General features: G+C 49.8%; 1 protein-coding gene and 1 non-coding gene across 3 annotated transcripts in view; both read left to right on the top strand.

The window, feature by feature from the left end:
- Positions 1–13,488, top strand: part of CHD6 (chromodomain helicase DNA binding protein 6) — a 181,863-nt gene extending 168,375 nt beyond the window's left edge. The window contains exons 34-38 of one of the 2 annotated variants that reach the window (XM_074318117.1): positions 675–1,127; positions 2,813–3,001; positions 3,969–4,088; positions 10,622–11,548; positions 12,192–12,329. In XM_074318117.1, the coding sequence (XP_074174218.1) occupies positions 675–1,127; positions 2,813–3,001; positions 3,969–4,088; positions 10,622–11,518 (1,659 nt within the window). In that variant the 3' untranslated portion in view covers positions 11,519–11,548; positions 12,192–12,329. Of the gene's footprint in view, positions 1–674; positions 1,128–2,812; positions 3,002–3,968; positions 4,089–10,621 lie in introns of both variants that reach the window. The other variant, XM_019748943.2, reaches the window with a different exon arrangement.
- Positions 10,154–10,255, top strand: LOC141568340 (U6 spliceosomal RNA). Its single transcript, XR_012491489.1, has one exon. It is a non-coding gene; the product is annotated as a U6 spliceosomal RNA (small nuclear RNA).
- Positions 13,489–27,989: the final 14,501 nt, after the last annotated feature.

Genomic DNA, 27,989 nt, shown 5'->3' on the forward strand with positions numbered 1-27,989 from the left:
CCGACTACGTTAGTGGCAGAGTGGATAAAAGAGGGGGGGAGGAGTTGGCAGCCGTAAGTTGATGACTGATAAATATATAAGGAAAGGGAGGCAAAAAGAGACCGTGTGTTCAACATTTGGAGGACTGAGAGAATGATGGCAGCTGGTAGAAATCAGGGAAATCAAAGCAGGAATGAGTTCTATAAACTCCAACTTGAAAGTCAAAATTAACTGAGATACGTTGTTAATACACTGACCCTCAGTCTTGACTGGACATTGGAATCCACTAGGGATCTTGAAAAGCTGCTGATTCTGATTGAATGGGTCTGCGGTGTGGACTGAGTATTGGAATTTTGTTTTTTTAACTTCCCAATTAATTCTGATGTACAGCTGACCTTGAGATTCCCTAAATTATAATTTTACAATTCTTAAGTGTAGTTTGTGGAACAACAGCTTTCACAGCATGTGGAAACCTGTTAGAAATGCAGAATCTCGGGCCCACTGAAGTAGAATCTGCATTTTTAACAAGCTGTCAAGCTGATGGGGTACTAAAGTTTGAGAAGGCCTGAGTTAGAAGAACTTGTAAGAAGATGATTAGAAGTCATACTAGGCCCAAGGAAGTCAGGACTGGAGAAAGCTGGCATTCAGCCACAGAAGTGGCTTTCCAACCTCTCTTGCCACGTGTGTGTTCACAGGACAGCTTCTTGGCTCCAGTATTCACAAAGGATGAACAGAAGCACAGGCGTCCTTACGAGTTTGAGGTGGAGAGGGATACAAAGGCTCGGAGCCTGGAACAGTTCCCTGCCACCCATGGGCACCCTCCCATCGTCCTCAATGGCTGGCATGGGGAGTCAGCGATAGACCTCTCCTGCACATCTGAGGGGTCCCCAGGAGCTACATCCCCTTTCCCAGTGAGTGCCAGCACCCCTAAGATTGGGGCCATCAGTTCACTTCAAGGAGCCCTTGGCATGGACTTGTCTGGGATTCTACAAGCTGGCCTGATCCATCCAGTGACCGGACAGATCGTGAACGGAAGCCTGAGAAGAGATGACGCTGCCACGAGGAGGCGGAGAGGGAGACGGAAACATGTGGAAGGAGGGATGGACCTCATCTTTTTGAAGGATCAAACACTTCAGGCAGGAATCTTGGTGGGTATATGAGGCCATTAAGTAAAAATACTGACCTTTCTGCATGGAGCAACACACACTTCTTCCTCAGTCACAAAATTTTTTGGTTTGTGGAACTTTTATCCCTATTTCAATTGTCCTCCTTATTTTCGTTAGGTTTTCATTATGTCCTCGTTATAAGTTGCCCTCAATCTTTTCTAGAAGTATAGGTAATATTAACCCATGAAGGGCCCTAATTGGCGTACAACCTGGAAAAATGAACCAGGAGGTCTTGCCATTTCAAATAGAAATGACCAAAATCCTCCATCGTTTTGGAGGAGCCCCTGGTGACTGAAGGAGCCAAGCCAGACATGATTTTGTGGCGGGGTCAGCAGGCTTTCCAGCAGCTGGGGTTTGGGAGGAGCAACAGGAGTCAGGAGTTCGGAATGTTGATCCTGGCTCTGCTGGGTGGCACTGGGCACACCACGGAGCCTCCCTGTGCTCCTGGAAGGTGGGGTGTTGGAGGGGGCACAGCATCTGCTGCGGAGGGTGCTGTGAGGATTCACCAAGGTCACACTAAGACATTCTAAACTCAAAGGACATCATTATAACAACAGAAAAGGTACACCAGCCAAGAGAAATCCCCTTAGACTTTGTTTCATGTGTCAAAGACTGCTGACTTTTTTTTTATTTTGGTTTTTCACACTGACTGATCATTTGACCTCCAAAACAGGAATCACATTTCACGTTTTCTTGTTTTAAAAGGAATAGTAATGACCAGTATTTGTTGAGTGCTTATGTGTGCCAGGCACTGTTTTGGCTTTTATGTGCTTGTCCTTTGTGAGCCTCACCACGACCCTGTGAAGGTGTCCTTGTTATTCCCATTTTATAGATGAGAAAACTGAGGTTTACAAGCATTAAATAATTTGCCAAAGATAGTCCAGCTAGTAAGTGCAAATCAGGGAACCAAACCAAGTACTTTGTTCTCTAGAACTTTAGAGCTTTAGGACTAGGCTGTATTGCTTGGGATACGTCTTCCTCTTAGACTTTATGTATAATTTGGGAAGCTGACATGGTGGGTTCTTGCCCTGCCCGATTCTGCAAGATTTAAGAAGGTTTGTCTCATTTTTCAGAGGTCTGAAGCCATAGCTTCTCTGTAATGGTCATAGAATTCCATTGAAATGACTGATAAAAAATTTTTCCTTGGCCTCAGGGTATTTTTTTTAAATGGGTTACACAAACAGTTAGCATTGACAGTGTACTTTATCAGCAGGCCTGGTTATAGGCTTTGGGATCATGGAGACGAGTAAGACACGCTTTCGAACTGTAGAGGAAAAGAGGTAAGTCAGTTGCAGTGAGGCATTTTTTGTTCAATGAAAAACCTGTGAAGAGTGCTATGGGGAACCCGACGTGGGGTGGCCAGTGTTGCCTGGGACTGTCAGTGACAGTGACAACGGAGGTGACACCGGACCTGAGCAGATAGGATGGCGTTAAAGTCTGCCGAGTAGACAGGAAGGGGAGAGGAGCACTCAGGTGGGGGGAACACCCAGCACACGCAGAGCTTCTGTGTGGGCCACTGGCATGTGTGGAGTTCTTCCTCAAGCAGAGTGCTCTGCAGCTGCAAGTAGACGGGAAGATTAAAAAAAACACCTAAGGTGTTTTCCTTCTAGAAGCTAGTTTTCATTCTGTCGTGATTAACTGCTCGTCCTTGTTTTCCCTTCATCCAGGAAGTCCATGAAGACCCAGGGCAGGCCCCCCTGGGCACCTCCCAGCCTGAAGGGCCAGTGCCAGCCCCTTCGGCCCCCGAGCCCACTTCAGCAGCTGGCAGCCAGGCTAAGGCCATTCCTAGCAAGAGTCTGCTTGACTGGCTGAGGCAGCAGGCCGACTACTCCTTAGAAGTTCCTGCCTTTGGAGCAGTAAGTGTTTGTCGGGGCTACCCGAGACTGTTGTTTACTTCCTGCTAACTTGCTGCCATTTTTTGATACAGAACGTGCTCAGGAAGACCAGGAAGTTTGGGAGAAATCTGTCTATTGAGAACATCATTTGAAAGTTTAAAGAAAAAGAAATTTACAGCCCAAGTCAGAACACTGTGCCAAGAAACAGACATGTGAAATCTTATGAGGACAGAACTGGCCTAAACTCAGCCCCCGTTTCCCCCCAGAATTACCTACAATGTCATAGGCTCACAGAGAAGTCTTGAGGTTGCATAAACACTGCCACTTCATCAAAATATCCCTATGTATTTTCAAGTTAATACATTAGCACTTTGCTGGCAGGGATGTCTATTCTTAGTTGTACAGTTACTGCGTTGGGACTTTTCCTCAAGACCTCTTACTGCCTTTGTCCTAAGTCCTTCAGATTAGCAATCTGTAGGAGAGGTCTCCTGAGCACAGATGCCTTTTCTTGGCTTTTCTTTCCTCATTTGCTCGTCTGCCCACCACCATCTCTGTCCTGGGTACATCTGGCTAATAAAAAATGGAGGTAGAGAGCTCACAAGAAAAGGAGGGGAATGTACTCACAGAAACACACGCTCTAACAACAGAGCCCGTTAGGTGGGTTCCAGTGGAAGGAAAAGAGAGAAAGTGATAGAGAAAAGGCTAGGGATGAAGTAGTGCGCTGGGAAAGTGCTAGGTCGGCCCAGAGTTCTCGTCTGGAGGCTCAGGAAGCCCACACAGTGTGTTTTCCAGCTGCTACAGAAATGCTGTTGCTTCAGGGAGAGCGCCTAGGTGAGAGGCAGGTGGCTATTTCCTTCGGCGTAACCTGACCAGATCCTGTCAGAGGGCCATGAACGAGAGAAGCGCAAAACCAGCTGAAAAGCACCACCCTTATCAGAAGAATCGGTGCCAGAATGTTTTGTAATGTCGGTTTCCATTTGTCTCCTAGAATTTTTCAGACAAACCAAAGCAGAGGAGACCACGCTGTAAGGAACCTGGAAAATTAGATGTCAATTCCCTGAGCGGGGAAGAGAGGGTTCCTGCTGTCCCCAAGGAGCCAGGACTGAGGGTAAGGAAGAGGGATGTGTCCCTGTGGAGCCCAGCCTTGTACTCGAGAGGAAAGTCCACTGGGAAACGGGTTTCCCAGACATTTCCAGGAGGACGAGTGGCCATCACAGGAAGTTTTAGGTGGTGATAAGTGGTGCTGGGGCGTTTTGAGCAGCCATATGACTTCCTGTGGTCATTTGTTTTCAACCTTTACCTCAAGAACTTCTGGTTTGTTTGTGCTTAAACCATTCCCAAAGCTTGATATTTTCCCCCCATTTGTGTTGAGTTCAGGGGAAAGCTACCTCACCTCATCAGGAGTCTGTTGCCAGTGTTTAACAAACTTCATTATTGGAAATTTTCATTTTCTAATCGAAGCTTTTCTGGCTACCATTTAAGACATTTCCTCCTAGCCCATCCTCACTGGCAATGAAAAACAGCTGACTCCAAGCACAACCCTTTTCCTATTACAGAATCATGAGCCTGGAAGAGACTTCAAAGTCATCTGCAAAACACTTCTGTTATAACAAGTAGGGGTTAATTATAGTTTACAGATGAGTAAATTTGGAATAGAAAACTCATAACCTCTAGGGGGCAGTAATCACATTTCAACCTGAAGATGCTTTGAGCTTGGGCAAATTATACATAAATATGTTTTTAACCTCCTGAAAGTGCGTTCTGCCCAAATGGGGAGCTTCTGAGGCTCCGCGTGGGACTCTGCTCTCCTGGGTCGCCCCCTGAACTTGCAGGCTTTCCTGAATGCCTTCGCGCCAGTGCTCTGCCAGCTGCAGCTTGTCCTGGGCTATGAGTTCCCTTTTAGTGAAACTGCCTGGATGTGATTTCTCTTCTTTGCTCCAAAAGACCACCCACCCTAGTCATTTCCTCCTCCTCCTCCTCCTCCTCATGGGGAAGGAAGTTTTTATTTAATGTTCTCAAGGAACTTGTTACTGATTTTGTCACCTGGCTGATTACTCTTTTTTTCTAGCAGCTCTACAGAGTTGCTCTCCCATCTCCATCCACTGCAGCCACTGGGGGAGCCAGGCCTGGCCTAGTCCTGGCGGGGAGGGCAGCTTATTAGAAGGTTTATCACATTGGGAAAGCTGCCCTCCCCCCCAACTCTTTATTCTCGGAAAGTGTTCTCCCTACCCGTTTTCTGAGACCCACTGTCGGGTTTTGTCCCCTCTGTCTTTCTCAACCCCTCATGCACCATCCCACATTCTGCTCTTGTCTTTGCACTCGGCATCGTCCGTAGAGACCTCCATCTCTTGCTTTGTTGCAGGCTCTGAGCTCTTGGTTTAGAGACTTGTCAGAAAAACCGTGTGGTTTCCCCCTTGGCTTTCTCATGTCTTTCTGCACATCTAACAATTTCCCTCATGTTCTCTGGAAATTAATGTGCACAAGTCCCCACAGACACTGACCCCTTGCCAGAAAACCCATTTCTAAGCTGTTCTTCCGAGTCAGGCTCTTACCAGAGATGCACTTTCCCTCCTTCATTAAATAAACACAGCCCCTGCCTCGGAGGTCCTTTTTCCCGCAGGAAGGCGAGAACAGGAAGGGCTCATCCACTTGGTCCTCTCGGCAGCTCGGCCTTCCCCACCGGGCAGAGCCGGCATGGCCCTGACAGCAATGCTCTGCTTGGCTCCGGGAGAGCGCATCTCAACTGTGTAACCATGTCTCCCCAGGCTCCTCCGGGGACAGGAGCCCTGTAGGTGTGCTGCCCTGTCTCCCATAGAGACCCCATCTCTTCTTCTGGAAACAGACTCAGATCCCACCAGGGACCTCTTCCTTCTTTCCTCCCCTTCTGCTCTGTGTGCCATGGCTCAGCTGAGGCCACAGACGCAGCCTCACACACGCTGCAGTAGGCCGGGGCTTCGGCTCTCAGAAGGCCCAGTGCAGAGTGGTCGCTCGTTAAATGTATGTATGCACACATGCACACTTCTTGTGTTTTGTATGTGTAAGTTACATTTGTTTTACATTATAGACAAACATGTGTGTGTATAGTTTTTTGTTTGTTTCTTACTGAGCCATTTGAAAGTAAATTACAGACATGACACATCACCCCTAAAGACTTCAGCGTGCATTTCGTAAGTGTTTTTCCATAGAACCATTACATTATCGCACATGTGAATATTAATAATATCTACTGTCGAGTCCATATTCAGATTTCCCCAGTTGTCCCAAAAATGTTTTTTAGAGCTAATTTTTGTTTTGTCTTATTTTGTTGTGTTTTTAGGATTTTTTAAATTAGGGTCCACATACTGAATTTGGTTGTTAGGTCTCTTTCCACTCAGTGGCTGTGTGTCGGTCAACCTGCTAACCTTCCTGGGAGGAATAGGGACATTTCAGTTACCACCTTCTTCTCCACCTCTGCCCAGGAGTTAAGTTTTAGAGTTAGTATTCACAAGCTTTGGAATAAATGCTACCAGGCATTAATGAAGAAAGATGTCCTTATCAGGTTGGAATGCCCATGTAATCATCTGGAAAAGCAACTTTGCCTCCAGGGTTGCTTAATGTCTGCCTGTCCTTTTCCTTGCTCTACTTGCCCTCTCCCCAGGCCTCCCCTGGAAGAGGAAGCAGGTTTGCTCCCAGGGTATAATTACCAGGAGGGAGAGCTGCCAAAGCCCGACTTGGCCGCTGTGTGTGGTCTCAGAGCTGCTGGGAGGGGCATCTGACAAGGGTGGGCAGCAGCTGGGTGGCTAGAGCGACTCCCTCCCACCTCCCACAGGAAGTGGTGAGAGCCGACTTCCTCTGCCAGCACGCCTCTTGCTTTACTATAGATGAAGAACTGTTCTCTTCACGCCTAGGGCCCTTGCTGCTGCTCTCCCAGGCTGAAGGGGAGAAGGCAGCCAGCCTGTGCCTTCTTGGCAAGTTCCCAGTTCTGAAAGGGCTCAGCATTCTCTCTGCTTCAGTGGCTCCCAACAAGGGCAGGAAAGGGATATTTTTGGATATCCTGATGCCTGAGGAGTGCAACTTGAACTTAGTGGGCAGGGCCAGAGAGACCACAGGTCCCGCAGGATGCAGGCTGTCTTAAGTGCGGTGTCTAGTCCTAATGCCTCGTTGAGCTCAAAATAAAGTATGTTCACGAACATCTGAGTTATAGCAGGTTGTTTGGAAATAAGGTGGAGGCATTATTTATCAAGCTCTGGGTTTGTTTTCTTCCCAACAGAAAGACTTCTGAGATCGAACGTGCCCTCCCACCAGAGAGTTTTAAGGGGACATTTGTGGGTATAAAGGAAGAAGACTCCTCCACCCCACCTCCCACCCCCCAGCACCTTTCCCTGGCTCTTGCTGTGGGTGGGCTGCTGGAAGGAGGGCTTGGAAAGCTTTGTGGTCGAGCTGTGGTTGGCCTGGCCAGGGCCCTGGGCTGAGGTGGTATACCCAACAGGGGCCTGAGACGGAGTGGTGCAGTCCAGAATGAGGCGATTTTCCTTAATGGGCTCAAATAGACTGGTGAGGAATTACGCTTGTAGCCTCGCCCCAATCCATCAAGTCCTACTACCTATCTGGTTGAGACACAGGAACCAGGCAGGAATTGCTCCCCGAGCAGTTATCCCGAGAACCCGAGTGAGGAGGGAGCAGTTGCCCTGCACACTCTGGGACAGTCCAGCCATGCAGATCACAGGTGGCTGGTCACGTGTGAGAACAAAAGGCAGGTGTGGTGTGGTACATGCAAAGAGCCCGAGGCTGGGGCCACAGAGCCTGACCACCTGTGCCCCGGGCACAAATCCCTGCCCCTCTCAACTTGTAAGAAAGGAGGAGGACAAAACATGAGCGTATCAGAGGTTTCTCCCTCTTCTGCTCTTTTGAGAAGAGTTTCTCCCCAGGCACAGAGTTGACCATCACAATGCTTTTTGCCTATGGTGACCTGGTTTTTCATTAACATCCTTTGGGAAACAAACGTAGGACTTCAAAACTGACATTATTTCTGGGGACTTGGAAACATTCAAGTGTGCGTTTTGCACATGTCTGTGATTCTGTAACTCCCTGTAAAATGGCTGTGATGATAGTGAGTCCGCAGATCGGTGTGATGGTGACTTGCAGTAACGCAGTGCCTGACGTGGCTAAGTGCTTACTCGATGGCACGGTCACTCCTTCTGCTCTTCCTGTTACTGCCACCCCTTTCGTGAGCACCGCTGACAGCATTCCCCCTGCCGCTGACAGTCCCCACTGCCCTGGGCACCAGAGCCTCAGCTGCTTCTCCCTTGGGAGCCCACCACAACACGCGTGTACTCACAGCTCCCTGAGAACCTGAGCCAGTGTCACCCATGATCCCTGTCTCCACGACTGCCCCTTAAGCAAAGATCTGTTGGGGTTTCTAAGGATTTGACATAACAGTTAAGGGAGAACAGAGGCAGTGGACGAAATGGAAACGTCAGAACAACTGCATTCAAGTTCACAGTAGGCGTCCTTGGGAAGGGTGAAAAGAGGTTTCTTAACTGCTTTCAGGCCTGGTTGCCAGTCTCAGCCCTTAAACAGCCTTAGCTTCCCTGACTTCTTTCTCCACAGTCTCTCGGACTCGTGGCCCTAATAGAAGGGTTTATCTGGCTCTTCTTGTGTCTCTTGGTGAGCCCTGTACTTGCTCCGAGTGTGCTTTCCTGAGGAGTGGGTCCCTGCCTCTGAGCCTTGGACACAGGAGGCTGTGGGCTGGTGGCGTCTCAGCTGCTTCTTGCCAATTCCTGCTCCCCACTCACTCCAGACTTGCAGGAAGGGAAGGTGTTTACACAGATGCCTGAGAATCCTGAAAAGGCAGCAGAAGCAGCCAGAGAGAAGCGTGGGCTCCTCCAGCATCCCAGAGGCCAGGCCACAGATCCCTCAAGGCTGCTCTGAATGTTTGTAGCATCACCATTGCTCTGATCAGAGAAGGTGGTAGAAGAACACGAGCTTCGTGACAGAACCCCAAGGAGGAGAAGCTGAGCCAGTTAGAGCTGCTTCCCTTCAGTGTGGCTCGGAAAGGGGCGATGGCTCCCCAGGGACCAAACGGCTCCCAAACGGCTTTTTCTTTATGCTCCTCTGTACCAAAAGATTGAGCCTGCTTCACAACAGAGGTAGAATTATCTTGGTGCGTGGACATGTGTCACCTTGATAAGCTAAACGATAGCAGTGAGGTGGGGGGCTGGGGGCGTTTCAGACACTGAGGCCTGAAAGAAATGTCCCCTCCTTTCTGTGGGGAAAACCTTTCTTTATATGGGGATTATTCTCGCCATTTTGAAGCACAAGCAGAGTTAGATCCATCATAATTGCAGCGGTTGCTTTAATTCTCTCTGCAACCACACTGAGCTCCAGGAGAGCAGGTTCTCGCTGCATCCTCATTGCCCCCGCGGAGCCCCTGAGCCAGTCACAGGAAGGAGTGTGTGTGGCTACAGCAAGCGCCCCCAGGAGGACGCTTTCTAACCACCACGCTGCCTGCCGCTCACTGATACATTAAAGCAGGAGGTTCTCCTCTGCGCTTCTCTGTAGCTCGGTCATCCAGATGTGTCGTGGTGAAGTGTTCAGATGTGTGGTGCCAGGTGACCTGTGCTGTGCATGTGCAGCTATAAGTCCCAGCTACCGGCAGGCAGGTCATTCCACACGAAACAGAAATGCTTAATTCTAATGCTCCACTGAGTAAGAAAACTGGAGAGCCAACCTCTAAACAGGAAAAGTAGATGGTCTCCCTTGAGGGAAACCGGATCATCACTTATTTTTGATGCATTTCCCCAACAATATTCAAGAATACTTTTCATTTCCTCAACAAACATGTAGGCGTGTCTGACTCCTTGCCCTCCAGGAGCTCCTGATCCGGAGGGGAGTTTTAATAGTGTCCCTTCGGTGGGACTTCTTCCTGTGGGTCAGGTAATGTGTTAAACACTTCACTTTCAGTATCCCTGCCAGACAGATGTCATTGTCCTTTCTCACCAGTTCTGACGTTAACTGACTTGGCCCGAGTCCCACAGCTAGGGGGTTACAGAGTCAGGGTGGAAAGTCAGGTTTGCTGCTCCCAAACCCTGTCTTACCTACTCTGCTTCATGGCTGCAGTTGAAAACCTTCCCATGTCACGAGAAAGACAGATGTTGGGATCCGGTCAAGGGATTGCAGCCACGAGTCTTAACTGCTCGCTTCGGCAGTACGAATACTAAAGTTGGAACGATTCAGAGGTTAGCATGACCCCTACACAGGAATGACTCGCAAATTCGTGAAGTGTTCCGTATGTTTTTTACATTGTATAGCCAAACCTGATAAAATGTTATGTCAATTATCACGCCTCAGTCAGGATTTTTTAAGAGTCTTGCCTAAGACCTGGGCGTCTTTAGTCCTGGTCTCCTGTTCCCAGCACTCTGGCAGCTTCTCCACAGGCTGGACACACCTTTGCATGATAGCATGTTGGAGGCTCTATCAGTGGCGACAGTCTCTCGGCCTCTGAGGGAGAAACCTTCAGGTGCAGTTAGAGCTGTCACTCTGGGCGGGTGGGCAGGAGGCGTCCTTCAAGGAGCTGGGACAGGGTGGCCAGGACAGGACCCCGGGCTGATGGCCTTCCGTCCCGTAACCTTCAGCATTTTGTGTTTCTTTGTCCTTTGTCAGGGCTTTCTCCCAGAAAACAAGTTCAATCACACCCTGACTGAGCCCGTTCTTCGTGACGCGGGTCCTCGCAGGAGGGGGAGGAGGCCTCGGAGCGAGCTCCTGAAAGCTCCCGCCATTGTGGCGGACTCTCCCTCTGGAATGGGGCCACTGTTCATGAATGGACTGATTGCTGGGATGGACCTGGTAGGACTTCAGAACATGAGAAATATGCCAGGCATCCCCCTCACGGGGCTGGTGGGGTTCCCAGCCGGCTTTGCCACAATGCCCACAGGTGAAGAGGTCAAAAGCACCTTGAGCATGCTGCCCATGATGCTGCCGGGAATGGCCGCCGTGCCCCAGATGTTTGGTGTTGGGGGACTCCTCAATGCCCCCATGGCAACTACCTGCACTTCGACTGCTCCAGCGCCTCTGTCAAGCACAACGAAAAGTGGTACGTCAGTGACCGAAAAGACTGCAGAAGACAAGCCAAGTAGCCATGATGTCAAAACAGACACTTTAGCTGAAGACAAGCCTGGTCCTAGTCCGTATTCTGATCAGTCCGAACCTGCAATAACTACGAGTAGTCCTGTGGCTTTTAACCCATTTCTCATCCCAGGAGTGTCTCCCGGACTCATTTACCCATCTATGTTTCTCTCCCCTGGCATGGGCATGGCTCTGCCAGCCATGCAGCACGCCAGACACTCTGAAATAGCAGCGCTGGAGAACCAGAAGAGGAAGAAGAAGAAAACAAAAGGGGACAACCCGAACCCCCACCCAGAGCCTGTTCCTGGGTCAGAAAGGGAGCCCGGCAGCGATGAGAGCTGTCCCGAGCCCAGGGCACCTGTGCCCTCAGATAGAGAACATGCGGCACAGGCCGGGGACGGGGCCCTCAAAGACTCCAACAGTGACACCAATTAGAACTTTTTCATTTAAGAAATGATGTGACTTGTAAGTTTCTTATCCCATAAAGGTTTGTTACTTCCCTCACTTCACCTTCATAAGAACCTGTGTTTCTTTCCATAAGTAATATTCCCTACCTAGTTTCCTGTCTGAGAACTATGGTAACAGATGTTGATAGTTGCAGGGTCTTGCCACTTCATTAGATAAGTGTCGACCTAGTCTAGGAGGCACAGAATTCTCATTCTGTTATCCAGTTGTTCATTCCAGCAGCCGTAGTTAATACAGTACTTGGTGACACGCCCTACCCCCTTCTCTTCCAAGTTTCCCACTTATTTGAGGAGGAAAAATGGCATAAGAAAGCTGTCTAGGGATTTACCATTGAAGGGCCGAAGAGCAGACGCAGAGTAGCTCTTTTTTTCCATGAGCTTTGTTGAATGGGAAGAATGTAACGGGAACCAAAAAGCACAGAAAAAGGAAGTGCTGGTGCATATTTTTTAGTTAAAGTATGTCCCTATTTTATCATGATTACTAAATGAGTAGTATAGACAGAAGTATATAACTGATGGTTGAAAATGCATATATTCATTTCTTTATAAAACAAAAACCTTACTTGTAGTAACATAACTTCCCCCTTCATGGTTTTTCAGACACTTGCAGCAAGAATACTGACTAGGCATTATTTTCTACATAGGTATTCTCTCTCTCCCAAGTTAGAAGATGATTCTCGGTACGAGAAAGCTTTACACACCTCGAGTTGTTGCCGGCGACGAGTGGACGAGGGGCTCACCCTCGTGGATCTGCACGCCTCACAAGCACACAACGAGCATTCCGCTCACCTCATTCTCTTAAGAATTGCTCTAGCCACTCCCGGGGCCTTGGTGGGTTTTTATTTTGTGCTTTCCTTCACCAAGAATCGAGCTCTTTCTGGAGCCTGCAAGAAAATAGTCAACACTTTTACACTAGGTCCTTTTGTCAAAGTTATTTGAGGTTGTCAAAACATGTATACCACCTTTTATAACACAACTGTGAAAAGTTTTTTTTTTCCTTCTCTCCATTTTTTTTCTCCATTCGGCTTATATTTTCCAGTTGGACCCAGATTCCAGATTATCTTTAGTCGAGACTGTTGCAAGTTAACCTAATGCTCCCTCTCCCTCAGCTTCCCGAGCTGGGAAGAACCTGCCAGAGTGGCACTTCAGCCCATTGTTTTTGGCCTTCCCACTCGTGTTCCATTCCTTCTGGTGATATTACTCGTTCCTGACAGTTCACACTCTGAGACTTGAAATAAGCTCGTGGTTCAGTACTCCGGGGGCACAGGGCTGTGCAGGACCGTTGGACACGTTAGAAGTGTTACTAGTACCAGTTTCACATTTTGTTGTCACAATTTACTGTATTTTTTACTTTTTCTGTTAAAGTTTTGCTAATTTATCAGAAGGTCCAAACGTTTGACATAACTATTTCAGTTTGCATTATTTATTTATGATGCTTTTGTCATTGTCTTTTATACATTTGGGATTATAAATTATGTAAATGTTAAAATGAGCATCTCAAAGAAGTCTGTTAAATCGTAACCGAAAAAAAAAATCAATCAGATGTATTGTCAAAAAAGTGGAGTCCCCGTTTTATGAATCAGAGAGGTAAATCGGAAATTCTATAACTGATCATATGAGAAGAAAGAATCCGGTAATTGAACAAATCCTATTTAATGACATCTTTGTAGCATAGATGGTCTGTAATGCTGACAACAGATTTCTTAGAAATGCTGCTCTCTCTATTTAACTAACATTTTGTTCAGTTTTGCCTCCAGTGGAAGCAGAAAGGGTTTTTTCAGCTGTTAAATCCTAAAAATCAATATAATTTATTTATGTAAAAAAAAAAATCACTCAATCGATATATTTTTGAACCTTTTAAGTACTAATTTTCTTTTTATCGAGTAGAAAAAAAAATGTATTTGCCCTAAATCCTTAAAATACAAATGCTATAAAAATTCATGTATCTTGAAAGCCTTACTGCAAATGAGTATTATAGACATCCAGCAGAGCCTGGGTTTTCTTTGTCGTCATTGTTGTTTTGTATGGAAAAGCTGCTTTCCCCAGGTTCCACTTAGAACCTCCAGTAGGTCACAGGGTTCAATATGGATATGATTTAAAAACCCACCAGCATGTTAAATCCCTTGTTATAGCTTATCGAACCTGTATGTTAACTCTCTGGGTGTTTAGGCTTCTATTGGACTGCTATTGTGTCCCTGTTTGCAAATGAAAATGACACTTTGTGGATTATTTGCTCTGTAAGGCATAAGTGCTTCTTAATGATTATTTTGACGTTTCCAAGAGCAAAAGCCAAATTTAAACTCTCTTCAGCAAACTTGAGCCTTTTCATCGAATTCCATGTCACTCACAGCCGTAACTTCCCTTGATCGTCTTCACCCCATGTCTTACATAATAAATTGTCTGTGGTCTTGATCCTGGATTTAAAAACAAAAAAAAACAAAAAAAAAAACCTGAAAAGTCAAATTTGTACGTGAGGACTTCAGTGGCACTTGGACGTCTCTTGCAGCCGGGGCATTTTCTGAATGAGTCATCTGCACACAGGAATCCAGTCTTTCTTAGGTGCACCCAATGGGGGGCTTGTTAACTATTCATTCAGGACGGTTGACTGGACCTGTCTCTCAACCTACCAGAGCACCTGGTTAAAACAGATGCCATAAAAGGGGATGCAGCACAGCTTCCCAGACTCAGAGCCTCGTCCCTAAGCCCCATTCCAGAAGTCCACCTCAAGTCACACACCTGGGACATCAGAGGGCAACTAGACTTCTCTGGGTTGGAGCAGGTCCGTAAAATGGGTGCCTCTGGATCTGACATCCCTAAGGCCTGTGCAGAGCTTCGGGGTCCTTAGCTTTGGGAAGCATCGCTGCTCAGACCCCAGAAGGGCTGTGTCAGAAATTATTAGTGAGTCTGGCAGGAAAGTGCTGAAGTCGCCGTAGGACTGAGAGCAGGAGATGTCCCCCTCTCCATTGCTGGGTCCCTAGTAGGTACCAATAGATGGTGGATGAATAGCCTGGAGGATGGGTGGGGTATTTTTCTATAAGGCCCTCGAGTTCTCTGCTACAGTTTTTTGGATGTATTACAGGCTTTGGAGAGCCCTAGTCAAGACTTGGAGAGCCCGCCTCCTGCATAGAGGAAGGAATAATTTGTGCAGAGTAAGTAGGAAAGTCTTGGTTTCCCTCTTGACCTCAAAGCCCCAGTAAATGCTACCTCCTTGGACAAAGGCAAAGGAGTGTAGGTAGCCCTAGTACATTAAGCCAGTGTTTTGTGTGTGTTTGCCATAAGTGACCTAATTTGTCCTCAGAGTGTCTTGATTGCTGGGTGTAGAAGGATGCTGGCATCCAGTCTGCCTAATGAAAGCCAACAGAAGGCTGCAAAGCTATCTCATCAATCACAGAGAGCAGAGCTGGGGGTGGACCCCTTAGTCCCACCGGCCTGAGGTTGGAACACTCCAGCCTTTGTGATACTTGTCTGGGACCCCTCCACCTCAGAAACCAGATCTGACTGAATTACGCTCGGAAAAATTGGCGCTGGGGAAAACGCAACAGTCGGGTCACACCCTCTGGAAAACTTGGCTTGATTCATTGACACCAAATTCTTTAAAATGGTTTCTTGAGCAAGAATTACTGTTAAACCAAGAATTACTGTTCATTTGACCTGGAAATCACTAAAGGATCTCTTTGTTGGGTCAGCAATGGAGGGGGTCAGTGGAGGATTTCACACAGCCCAGTAGCCGGCACCCTGGCTGTTGACTGGCTCCTCAAAAGCCAGTCTCTGAGGTACAGGGGCCCGAGGGCAGCTCCTTAGGACGTGCGGCTTATGCTGCCGACTGGCCAGCTTTGTGGTCACCCTCGTGTTCCAAACTCGACAGGGTATCTGTGGGATAAGATGGAAATAAGGGCTAATTGCGGTACTGGCCCCTACAAGGTAGGTGTTCCACAAGATCAACTTGGAAATGACCTAGGGTGGTGGTGAGTGAAGTGGGTACCCTAGAGACCATCCTGTTGTCTGAGCTCTGGCCCAGCCCCAGCTCAAAGCATGGAGGACAAAGGTGAGAACTAGAATGGGGAGGAGCCTGGGAAGAAGAATGGCTTCCCTGGGGGCCAGGGGAGCAACATCCCTACCTCCCACAAGCCTCAGTTTGCTCATCCGCAGAACAGGGATTATAACTTACAACTTGTACCCACCCATAGGGTTGTGGGGCTGACAGAAAGGATCGATGTCAGGTGTTTAAAGTTGTGCTTGTTATATTTGAGAGCTGTGTGTCAATTCAATTCCTTTGGAGTAACCGTGGATTACCAGACCACTGGAAAGATAAGGTAATCAAATCAAGCAGAAGGAAGATCTTGCTCCAAGCCCCAAGGCAGGTACAGAGTGAATCTGGGATTGGACTCAAAGTACCACAACAAACAGGGTTGCCAGATTTGGGGTGAGGAAGGGAATGAGCCATAGTTAAACTTGAATTTCAGATAAACCAGTTTTCTTGGTATAAGTATATCCATGCAATATTTGGTGTATATAGTAAAAAAAAAAAAAATTTCTAGGCATCCTGCATTTCTCCTGGTAATCTGATTACTCAAATGTAGTAACATTTCAAGTGTGGTTTGTCCTAAGTGCTCTGTGGCCATGTCCTTATTCCCCATAATAACTGAGGTTGTCCCCGTTTTACAGATGAGACAACTGAGGCCCAGAGAGGCTAAGTGACTTACCCAAGCACCCAGGTGGTAAGTGGTGGAGCTGAGATTTGGGGATTCAGAAAGACATTCCAGAGCCATAAACTGACCAATAGCAGAGTCAGAATAAGCATCTAGTCTTGAAGCCTGGGGTAGGCTTCCCCTCAGGTGCAGCTTCAAAAAAATATAAGGAATATAGTGATGAGAAATGGGAGGGGCTCCAGCTACCAGCCCTGAGGCCTGAGGGGCCAGTACCCAGGGGAGAAGGTATTTCCTTCCTAACCTGCTGTGCAAGCCCAGGAATGGTCTTGGTGTCAGGATTTACCAGCCAAGGTCCAAGGGGCCATATGAGAAGCAGCTTCCAATCTTGGAAGGTGGAAAAGAAGGTTTTGGGGTGGGGAGGGATGCGTAACTGCTCAGCTAGGAGGGCCTGAGGGCAGGGGGAGCGGGAGAAATCCTCTGGGACTGAAAAGAGGCAAATTGTAGATGATGTGAATCAGCCTCCCTGATCATCTCTTCAGGCCAGAGCCCAATTTCAGGTTTGCATCATGACCTGGGAGCAGGACCAGAAATCCCCCTTGGGAGAGCTTTCATCCGGCCTTTGGTGTGAAAACTGCTCACCTGTCACCCTAGGATGTCTCACCCACCACCACTGTCCTGGGCGCGACAGGAGCTGTCAGGAGGGAGGCAGCACACCTCACCCACCAGGCCCTGGCCGTGACCCTCCACCCAGCATGGCCCAACCACAGGCACCCCTAAAGGGGTCCCCAGTGCTGCGTCCTGGGTGCCCTCCTGCTTACTGTGCCAGGCCTCCCATGCATGAGCTCATTCCAGAACGTCTTCTCCAAATGAGGATGAGGCTCAGGTAGGTTGTCACCTGCCTTCGGTGGCACAGTGACTGGAAGAACAAGAATTTAGAGGTGGGTCAGCTCCCCAAAGTGCTGTCCCAGTACACTGTCTTCCTAGAGTGGAGTGGGCAAACACGGCCCGTGGCCCTTCTTTCTACAGCCTACAAGCCAAGAATGGACGTTACGTTTTTAAATAATGGAAAAATCAAAAGAAGCATAGTATTTCATGACACACGAAAATCACACCAAATTCAAATTTCAGAGACCATGAACGAAACTTGATTGGAGCACAGCCACACCCGTTCCTTTTTGTATTGTACGTGGCTGCTTTCACACCACAGCCACCGCTGCGTAGATGTTATAGAACCACACGGCCTGCAAAGCCTAAAATATTTACTGCCTGGTCCTTTACAGAGTCATTTAAAATATGTTTATATTAACTGAAACATGGTTCTGTATAAATATGAATCATAGACTAGTATGTAAGAGTGACATGTACTTTTAAGATAAAACAGACTTCAAAGACGAACTGGGCTTCAGGCACCCTTGTTGGTCGCCTCCAGACCCGCAGGGCGTACTTTCACTTGGGAGGGCAAGTCGGACCTGCCCTGCCCTGCCTGGCCCTCTCCTCTTTATACTACATCCCATTTGGGGTGAAGAAGAAGGGAGCCAGGGAACAGATTTGAAGCCACCAGTGAGAGAAGATGAAAATTTTAGAGGACTCCAAAAAGGGCAGGAGGAGAGTCAGGAAGACACAGGCAGAAGGAGACAATGTGGGTTTAAGGACCAGAAGGCAAAACTGCCCAGGCCTTGGGAAGGGGCCAGCGAGACAGTCTTCGGTCAGGGGCTGTGGGCTCCTTACCTGCACGTGGGCGGAGAGGCCTTCCAGGAAATGGGCAGGGAGGTGAGTGGACATTGGCCAGGCCCCACCTGGAGCTCAGGCAACGGGAAGACTGGTTGTGGGGGAGCAGAGTGCAAGGAAGCAGCAGCCCTGGCCCAGGCTGACAGGCGGCCACATCCTGGAAACAGAGCTCAGAGGAAGACAGGACAAAGCAGCTGGAACCAAGTCTATGCAGGGAGAAGTAAGTTCCCATCTCCCACCTTCCCGCACCGGTGATTAAGGGCAGCAGGCACACGATCAGGCCTCAACCCATGGCCTCCCAAAGGTACTGAGTCCTTGGACACTGCCTGGGGACTTCCAGTCTCTCCTGTGTGTCAAGCTAGGCTGTGCTCAGGGAGACAGATCAGACACCACACTGCTGTTGGGGACCTCCGAGTCTGGGGGACAGGTCTGTCCCATGGAACCACTAAATCTGCTGGATGTTCTCCTCTGTGACAACCCCAGGCAGAGGGACTAGCGACTTGAATGGGTTGCTGTCCTGCGTTCAAGTCTCCGGCAGCCAGTGTGGATTATGCAGAGGGAGCAGGAGCAGCCTTGATGGAACAGCTGTGGGTCTCAGCAGTCGTGGGGGATGGCAGACGGGTGGGAGACGGGTGGGAGGAAGGGCCACCATTTTCAGGACAGGAATATGGGAGAGTCAACCCTAGTGGAAAACATTGTGGAAAGGATTTTTAAAGATGTGCTGAGGGTTTACCAAGAGCAAGTCAAGCTACACTCACCTCCATCCCCTTTGGGGATCACTGGTAGGTGAAGAGAGCAGCTCTGGGTGTTTTTCATAGTGATGGAAAAAGTGGAGAGCTGTGGGCATTTGTCTCTGCCTGATGGCCGTACCCAAACGGAACTAAGAAACTGGTCTGTCACCATCTGAGCAGGCCTCGGTAGCTCATGGGCCCTTTTCTTAATACCGTGTTTCCCCGAAAAGAAGACCGGGTCTTATATTAATTTTTGTCCAAAAGACGCATTAGGGCTTATGTTCAGGGGATGTCATCCTGAAAAATCATGCTAGGGCTTATTTTCCAGCTAGGTCTTATTTTCAGGGAAATGTGGTGTGTAGCAGTGTTTGTCAAATCACATGCTTACTAGGTGAGGCAGCAAACATGCATGAGTATCATGGGCCAAATTTAAGGCACTAAGAAGTGGTGGGGACCATGGAAACTAGAAACTTATTGCCCAGACTAAAAGGGACAGCTGGGACCAGCTACAGCCAAGTGAGGCCGTGCAGGAATGTGCACTCTGTGTTGCTTGACGCCCCGATATTTTTTTCGACAGAGGATGGAAATTCAGGTACTTAGTAAAAATCCCGATTCTTAAATGTATGCAATAAATTCAAATTAAAAAAAAAACAACCACTGGGCTGACAAATACCTGTCTGCAGGATGAACATAGTGCACAGAACACGTTGGCTGCTTGTGTGGTTGCAGAGCCCTGGGCGTTGGCAGGCTCCTGCTGCAACCAGCAGGTGACAGGTGAGAAGACAGAATCAGGATGCCTTTGAAAGGAGGTGGTTATCCTGCCCCCCACCCGGATGTTCAGTCCGCTCTCAGAAGCAGGACACTAGGAAAGGTTCAGGAGTTCAGGACAGTGCAATGCTGGCAGCTGGCAGCCCCCAGAGCGGTGAACTGTCCCCACAGGGAGAGGGTGTCCAGGAAGGTGCCGCAGTCCTATGTGGGGGCGAGCCTGGGCAATGGCCAACATCAGGTGGGAGACAAGACAGAAGCAGCTTTGCAAAGTCACCTTAGTCTGATCGTTAGGCCACTCAACTCTGGTCCTTGCTTGTGTGTGTGAGCCTGTGGTACCACCCCCTCAGGATGACACTTGGGCCTCACCCTTTCCTGTCTGTAGCACATTCTCAGGGACTTCTAAAGCGTGAGTGATGGCACCTGTGGCCTCTCCTCAGGTGTGAGTCGGGGAGGAGAGCAGGATCTGAGAGGGGCCAGGCCTAGCACGACTGCTGAGGTTTTAAGCCTCTTCCTGGCTCACCGAGAGGAGCCAGAGCAGGAAAACTCACGACACTGCTCCCACCCACACCCCTCACCTCCATCCCCACTGCAGCTCTGATCCAGGCTTTTCCATTCATAGATCCCAAACTTTCCAGGCCAGCAAAGAGCCAGAAGGGCTGCCAAGGCCCTGGTGAATGCCTTCGGCAGGAGCTAGGGAGACGTGCAGGCCTGTCGGGTGGGAGATAGGGGCCTGAGGAAAGCCCCAACCCCAACCCCTGGGGCCCACGTGTTGGAAAACCCTCCTACTCTCACCCCAGTCGTTTGTCAAATCTCCCCATCAGTAAACAGTCTACATGCATCTGAGGAACGGGGCCCTCAATTCAGGTACTCCTGGTGTGAGTGTGTATCTGAGAGATGGAGAGAGAGAGCTGGAGAGCCATGGGCGTGGGGGAGCAGGGACTCGTGCTGGCTCAGACCCTGCAGCTACTTCCTTCCTTTCCCCAGATCAGTTAGAGATAACTCATTCAGGGAGGGGATGGAGAGGCAACCCCCTACCCTGGACTGCGTGGGCAGGAGGATTTGGGGCCCCCTCCAACAGCACAGTCAGTGTACAACCCAGAATGTACAACAGACCCAAGGGGCTGGGGCCACACTCCACTGCCAGACCCCAGCGGCCCAGGCCCCCCCCCCGTCCCCCTGCCCCCCCACCCCGCCTCTGTAAGGGGCCTGGGGTAAAAGATGAAACACCCCTGCAAGGGGGCACTTTGTGCAGAGCCAGCGGTGGTGGCGTAGTGTGCTGGAAATGCTGACCTTGTGTTTTTAGCTTTTAGTTATTCCTTATACCCTTTGCTTCCACTCTCCCTTTCAGCCCGTCAGCCAGTCTGTGCTCATCTCTCAGGGGCAGTGAGCCCTGAAGAAGAAGAAGAAAAAAAAGGCAAGAGTCTCTGTCTGGTTTTTGAGTTTCCCAAGAAGCCCCTGGCCTGGACACAACCTGACAGGTAAGAGCAAAGCTTTGCACTACCGTCTCTCCTGGTCTAGAAAAGGATTCCTGGAAGGGAGAGCTGAGGGGACAGTTGGTGGGGGGTGTGGGGATTGGAAGGAACCAGGCTTCTGGAACATTCTGTTCATTCCAGCACCCACTGTGCCCACGGGCCTGCCCTCCTCATCAGGCTGTGTCACCTCCTTCACCGGCAGCTCCCATGTCCCATGAACAGACCAGTGAGAAGGGCTACCACCTGTTCCCTGAGCTTCACTTGGGATCAGATGTTCTTACCCCATTGGATAGTCCTCCTTCCAACATCCTAGGACACCTGCAAGACCCCTGTGCCGTTAGAGGTGGAGCCCCGGATATCTGGGAGGAGAGCAGTGTGGAAAGCCCTCACCCCTGTGCCTCGGGGGGCTGGCAGAAAGCAGCCAGAGGGCCCCACCGCCCAAGTCAGATGCGTGCTGGGTAAATCCTGCCGCATGAGCTCAGCGCTGCTCAAACACTAACTTTCTGATTTGGAGTCTGGAGGCTTTGGGCTCTGAGGCAGCCGTGCCTCGGAGTCTCCCGGGAGGCTGTGAGACTGACAGCAGCACCCAGCTCCCTGAAAGTGGGCAGACCCAGCGCTGTCCATGGATGGCTCGCCGGGATCAGGGGCAGCAGGATGCCCGGAAGGGGCTCAGCTCCCTGAATGGCCTGAAGCACCTGCCTGGGCCTCACCTTCCCTGTGCTCAGTCCCTCCCAGCTCAGCTCCCCTGGGCATGAGACCTGGAGATGCTGTGTCCCCTCCTTGGGTTGGGGGAGGTCCTCAGACTGAGCTCAGCCTCGGGGCACAGAGCCCCTCTCTGGCTGACACGCCACCGAGTGATGTTCCCATTTCATCCTGGGGCTTGGAGCGGGGGTCCTGAGCCCCCTCTACAGGGTCCCCACCTTCCTGTTAGCCTACTCCCCATGAGCCTTTTTGTAAAGAGTTCGGCTGGGAGCCAGGGAACTTTTGGAAAGTGTATGGGCCAAGGCAATCTGTACAAACCTGTCTTCCTCCCAGAGCTGAAAGGGGCCAGGTTGTTCTCAGACAAATGCAGAGGCGGGGGTTGGGGGTAGGGGGCGGTTGAGAAGAAAGGGACTACTTTAAGAGGCCTTGCACACCGCAGAGCAGCAGCCGGGGGTGGGAAGGATGGGGGGGCACAGCCAGAGGCAGCAGAGGTGGACACACACATGAAACATACGCACACACCCAAAAGCACCTGGGTACAGAAGTGGCTACACAGATACATAGGTGTGTAAGCATGTATAGGTGTGTGCTGGTGTATACATACATATACCTAGGTGGTCATTCATGCTAAAACATGCTTACACACACACATGCACACCCTGGGAGGGAACCACTTCCTTCATAGGAGCTTTTGGATCCAGGGCAACATGCAATTGAGACCTTGTGCTGGGAAAGAAAGCGCCTTTGTCTGCTGGGACCAGGACTGGGGGAGCAGCTGCAGCCTCCTCCAGGCTAAGGGCCAGGCCAGTTCCTCACCCCAGGGAGGAAGGTCAGGTGGGGTCAGGGCTGGGGATTGAGGGAGCTGGGGGCTCCGGCAGGCCCTGCCACCAACTCCGGACACTGTCTCTGGCTGGCGGCACAGAGGCCAGAAAGCCAGTTGTTCCTGGGCCTGGCCGCTCTGCCCCTGGGTCCTGGTCTGGCTCTGTCCCCAGAACGACCATGGTTCTGACCCCAACCCTGGTGCTACGCTGACCCAGACTAAGACCCAGCTCTGGCCCCGGACACCACGCCTGTCTTGTGCCAATGACCTTGCTTGTTTTTCAGCAGAGTGAAAAAAGGTCAGTCTCTGGAATTACAAAGATGTGAGATTCAGCCCTGCTCTGGCACTTGCTAGCTGTGTGACTGAGAACGGACATGACTTTTTAAGCCCTACATTTGAGCCCCTGTTACAGTGCTCGGAGCAGGGAGGCAAGTCCTCTTTACTGAGCCCACAACACACAGTGGCCTTCTCTTCATACACATGTCTTCTCTGGGCTTGGCCGATACAGCATCCTGTTGTCCCAGGGAGGAAGGTGGAGCCCAGGCCCAGTCCCGGGGCTGCCATCTTTGGAACTCCCCGCCTCCCTTTTGCTGCTTCCTCCCACCTTGTGGGGGGGCCTGCAGGTGCCCAGTGCCCTCAGCTTCCTCATCGCGTTCTGGAGGCAACTCTCCCACCTCCCCACATCCCCTGCCCCAGACCCAGCCTCACCTCTGCTCCCTCAGGGCTGGGTCTTCTACAGGCCGAGCTTCCAGGGAGAACAGCCCCGTTTGCTAACTCAAGAGTGTTCAGCCTAGGGAGACCCTCCAGGGGTGACCCCGGCACCTTCTCCAGACACTGTTCCTGGGCTCGTTCATCATTTAGTCAGCACGTATTTACTGAAGACCTACTGTGCACCAGATTCTGTTCTAGATGCTGGACATTTAGGGATGAACCAAGAGACAAAAACATCTGCCTTGTGGGCTCACGTCCTGATGGCCACACCGCACGCTGTTGGGGGGCCTCAAGCATCACACATCCCCCCACATCTGCCCCGAGAGCTATAATCACCCTTCAGGCACAGACATCACTTCCTTCTTTGTGTCACCACCGAACTTGGGAATGTGACTATTGCAGCTCTTTCTCCCCCACCTCTCCCTACCCGCCCCTCCCTGACCGTGCGGAGCTCAAGGGCATGGATGGCTGTCTCACAGGCCATGGCAGACTCAGCTATGGCCATAGTTCAAGTGCATTCAGCTACCACTGCCTCTTGGTGTGTTTCTTTCTTTTGCTCTTACTGTAACTTGGCACATCTCTTTTAATGTATTTCTCATAATTACACAATAGTCAAATAACTTGTGACCGATGAAATTAATATGGTTTTAGGAACCAATTGACTGACACTCAACCAGCAAGCGTGGGAGTGTCAGCTCACATGCTCTGCTCTGTCACTTACAGCACAATTTGTTTGCCCAGATGCTATTGGCGAACACTGCATATGGTGCCCCATTTCAGACCTGGAGCAGGGGAGGGGAGCCCACGGACACCCCTGTCTAGAGACGCCCACATCTAGCAGGTAAGGAGATAAGTGCAATTGAGTGCTAGCATGATGGGCAAGTGCTGCAGGAGCCTGCGGGAAGTTCCTTGCGGGGGCTGGGTGGATCAAAGATGGTTTTGCAGAACAGGACATTGGAGCTGAGCCTTCAAGGAGCAGTTGGATTTTTTTCCGATACCGATGAGAGAGGGTGAGCCAGGCAGAGAGACCAGCATTTGTAAAAAGTCATGGAAATGGGAAGTGCCTGATGTGTGTGAGGGAATGGGGAAATGTTAGATGTGCTGGTCAGGCCATGTGTCTGGCTGAAGAAAGAGCTGGCACCAGACAGGATAGTGGGTGCCAGGGAGACGGGGGAACCCCTGCCACATGGAGGCTACCCAGCCCTGGCCTGGGAGCTGCCCCACGGAGCTCTCTGCTCCCATTCTGAACCCTCTGGGCAGCTCCCCCTCCACCCTCAGCATGCCTTAAGAAACTCAGGGTTCCTTGTGGTCCAACTCCTCTCTATTCTTGGCTTTGGAAAAAAAGCAGGGGCAGGAATTTTTGTAAGAGCTCTATATATATTGAAATTGTGATCCTTTGTTACATAGCTATCTTGTCATTTCTTTTCTTTTTCTTATTTTTAGAAGTTTGACCTTTATTTTATTTTGTTTTGTTGGAAAGGAAGAGCCTTATATATTTTTGTTATCAAATCCATCAGTCTGTTCATTTAATGCCTTCTTAGAAAATTGTTGCCTATCCTAAAATTGTACGTGTTTTAGGATTCTTTTATGGTTTTCCTTCTAACATTTTCAGTCTGTAAGCCATCTGAGGTTATTCTGGTGTAAGGTAGGAATCTAACTTTATTTTTTCCAAATTGTTAGCCAGTTGCTCAGCCCCATTTAGTTAGTAATCCATCATTTCTGTACTCGTTTGTTTATTTTGTTCAAAATTCATTCCTCCTCTTTTCTATGTTAAAGTCATGCTTACAATCGAGAGGCAGACAGACAGACAGACAGACAGACAAGCAGACAGAGACATAGAGACAGAGAGAAAAAAGGAAGAAAACGCAGTCCAAATGTCATGGAAATATATGGTGTAGAAGATGAAAACCCTCCCTGGGCCCACCTCCCCAAGATAACGCCATCAACAGTTTGTTACATATCCTTTTATTAGTAGTAGTGTAATACCTATTAGGTTTCTCTTGAACGCGAAGACGTATACTGGAGAACTCTCTAGGTAACATATCAACATAAAAACATGTTGACATTTAAAAAACAGAGTAACGTGTATATAAGGTTGGAAAAATCAAACAATCCTGAAAGATACAAAATGAAAACTAAGCCTCCTCTTTCACTCACTACCCTCCCACACCAAGTCCCTTGCCCCCCAAGGTACAATTTGCTATTTGCTTGAGTTTGAAATGCATCTCTTTACCACATCCCACATTCTCATCTGTAGATGGGTCCATTTCTGGACTTTCAATTTTCTATACCATTTATCTCTCTGCTGTTCTGGTGCTCATACCGTACTGTTTAAAGCATGAGAATTGCACCATATGTTTTAACAGCTGGGAGGGTAAGACTTCCTTATTGTTCTTCATTCTTGGATATATCATGACTTCCTTAGTCCCTTAGGGTTGCCATAACAAAGGACCACAGACTGGTCCTTCTGGAGCTTCAACAACAGAAATTTCTTTCTCATGGTTCAGGAGGCTAGAAGTCCGAGGTCAGGGTGGTGCCATTGTTGGGTTCTGGTGAAGACCCTCTTCTGGGTGGTAGACTGCCAACTTCTCACTGTGTCCTCACGTGCCAGAGAAGGGGCGAGAAGAGCTCTCTGGAGTCTCTTCCACGAGGGCACCCATCCCATTCCTGAGGGCTCTGCCCTGCTTTCTCATCACCTCCCAAAGACCCCACCTCCTAGTACCATCATGGTAAGGGTTAGGATTTCAACATAGGAATTTGGGGGAACACATACATTCAGTCCATAACAATAATGAGTCTACACTTATTTTCCATGTCAACTGTGTATTGTATCCTCCCCCTCCAAACTCCCAGTTTGATTGGGATTTTGCTGGAACTGCATTGTTTCTATTGGGGGACAGTTATCTTCTTTTCGGTAGTGAGTGTTCCTGTTGGGGGTAAGGACGTGTCTGTCTCCTATGACTACATTTAGGTTCTATGACCTTTCTCGTTGGTCACCTTGAACCTCCCTCCTCAGGGCACCTTCCTTTTAATCCACCGGATGTTATAGCTGCAGCCACCTGAGAGGAGGCTCAGGACACTTGGTCATTGTCCTCCCATTACCTGAGGGCCACCAGGTGGAAGAGCAAGGGAATGCGCTCAGCAAGGCTGCAGAGCACCCCGGGGCCCCCTTTGGCTCCACAAAGGGAAGACTGTTCTATATGTTGGCACCTCATGGCCATGGAGCAAGGTTGGGAGAGGTGCGGAGCGCTCCACCATTGGCTTTTCCAGTGTTCCATGGAAAATATCGTCTGTGCTGCCCAGGGACTTCCCAGCTTGGCAGAGGGGCATCAGGAGCGTGCCAGATCCCCAGGGCCCAGGCCTTCCATTGACCAAGGGGAAGAGCCCAAGTCTTCCTAATACCTCTGAGCCCCTCACCTCGGTGCCCTCCTCACAGTGACTCTTAGAGGTGGAGTGGTCTTAATCCGCTTTATATCCGAGCACAGCGAGGATCAGCAAGGCCGAGACACCTAACCGAGGTCACCCAGCAGCACTGGTACAACCTGATTCCCACGCACATGCCCCTCAGGCCGCCATTCTGTGGTTGTCCCCTGGGAGCCCCTGCTCAGAGTTAGGACTGACCAACAGGAGGCTGAAGCCACCTCCCTGCTCCCCCAGGCAGAGGACAGCTGCTGGACAGGTGAGTGGCCCAGTGGGCAGCAGGACGGCACCACCAGCTCCTCTCCCATGCCTGGTGTGCACGTATGTCTGCCTCTCTCCCCCGGGCAGCTCTCGGCTTGGCTCACGGTGTCCCAAGGGAGCCAGTGGGCTTCTTGATTCCAGGCTGCACATCTGGAAGTTGACGCTATTAAAACAAACCCCATTATATAACAAACGGACATCTGGAACCCGTTAACGCTGAGTTTTTAGAAAAAGAAATTGTTTTGGATGTGCTCTCTCCTAAAAATGTGGCAAGACGCCCTCACCCTGGCTGTCCAGGAACCCAGAGACCAGGCAGCCTCTCCTGGGCCCATTTCTCAAGGTATCTCAGGCCAGGCCAGGGGTGGGCTCGGGCAGAGACAGAGGCAGGCTCCCCCCGCCGGACAGGCAAGTTCCCTGTCTCCTGAGGACTACGTCTGGGGAAGGCTTCTTTCCACTTGCACTAAATGTTTCTTCAGCACTTGTGTGCCTGCCATGTGCTGCCAACTCCGTACCATTCACCTGCCCCCCCAACACCCGCACGGAGCCTATCCACTCTATCATGGCTGAAGAAAACAGGTCTTGGACTGCCCTGGATTCTGACCCACGATGCTTAGACAACTCGGACTCACCTGCCAACACCGAGACTGCCACCTTAGCTAGTCCCTGGAGCTCCCTAGCGCCCTCCAACCTCTCTCTAAATTGTCTTCCTGCCCTTCCTCCCTGAGCACAGGTGTCCTGGGGCTAAACACTGTGAGGCACGGACTCACAAGTGACTTGGCAAGGCTCATGGTCATTCCCTCTATGAGTGGACCTTGAACTAGCAATGAAGAGGCTTTATAAGAAATGTCTGGCTAACATTTTCAAGTAGAAATCTTAATTTTAAAAACAATTCCCCACACCCCCAACATTTTATGATGAAAAATTTCAAACCTACAGAAACGGTGAAAGAATTGTACAATGAATGCCCACATCAACCCACCACTTAGATTCTGCCCTTGTTCATATGCAGCTGTATCTGTCCACCTAGTCACTGATCAATCACTTCAAAAGCAAGTCACAGGCATCACTACACTTCACCCCTAAACACTATGCATGCATATCATTAACTAGAGTTTAATATTTGTTTCTGGTTTTCTTCCCCCCCCCGCCCCGCCCCCAACTCTGTTCAAGCCATTGTTCT

Source organism: Rhinolophus sinicus, linkage group LG13, assembly GCF_036562045.2.
Source record: "Rhinolophus sinicus isolate RSC01 linkage group LG13, ASM3656204v1, whole genome shotgun sequence".
NCBI classification, from domain to species: Eukaryota; Metazoa; Chordata; class Mammalia; order Chiroptera; family Rhinolophidae; genus Rhinolophus; species Rhinolophus sinicus.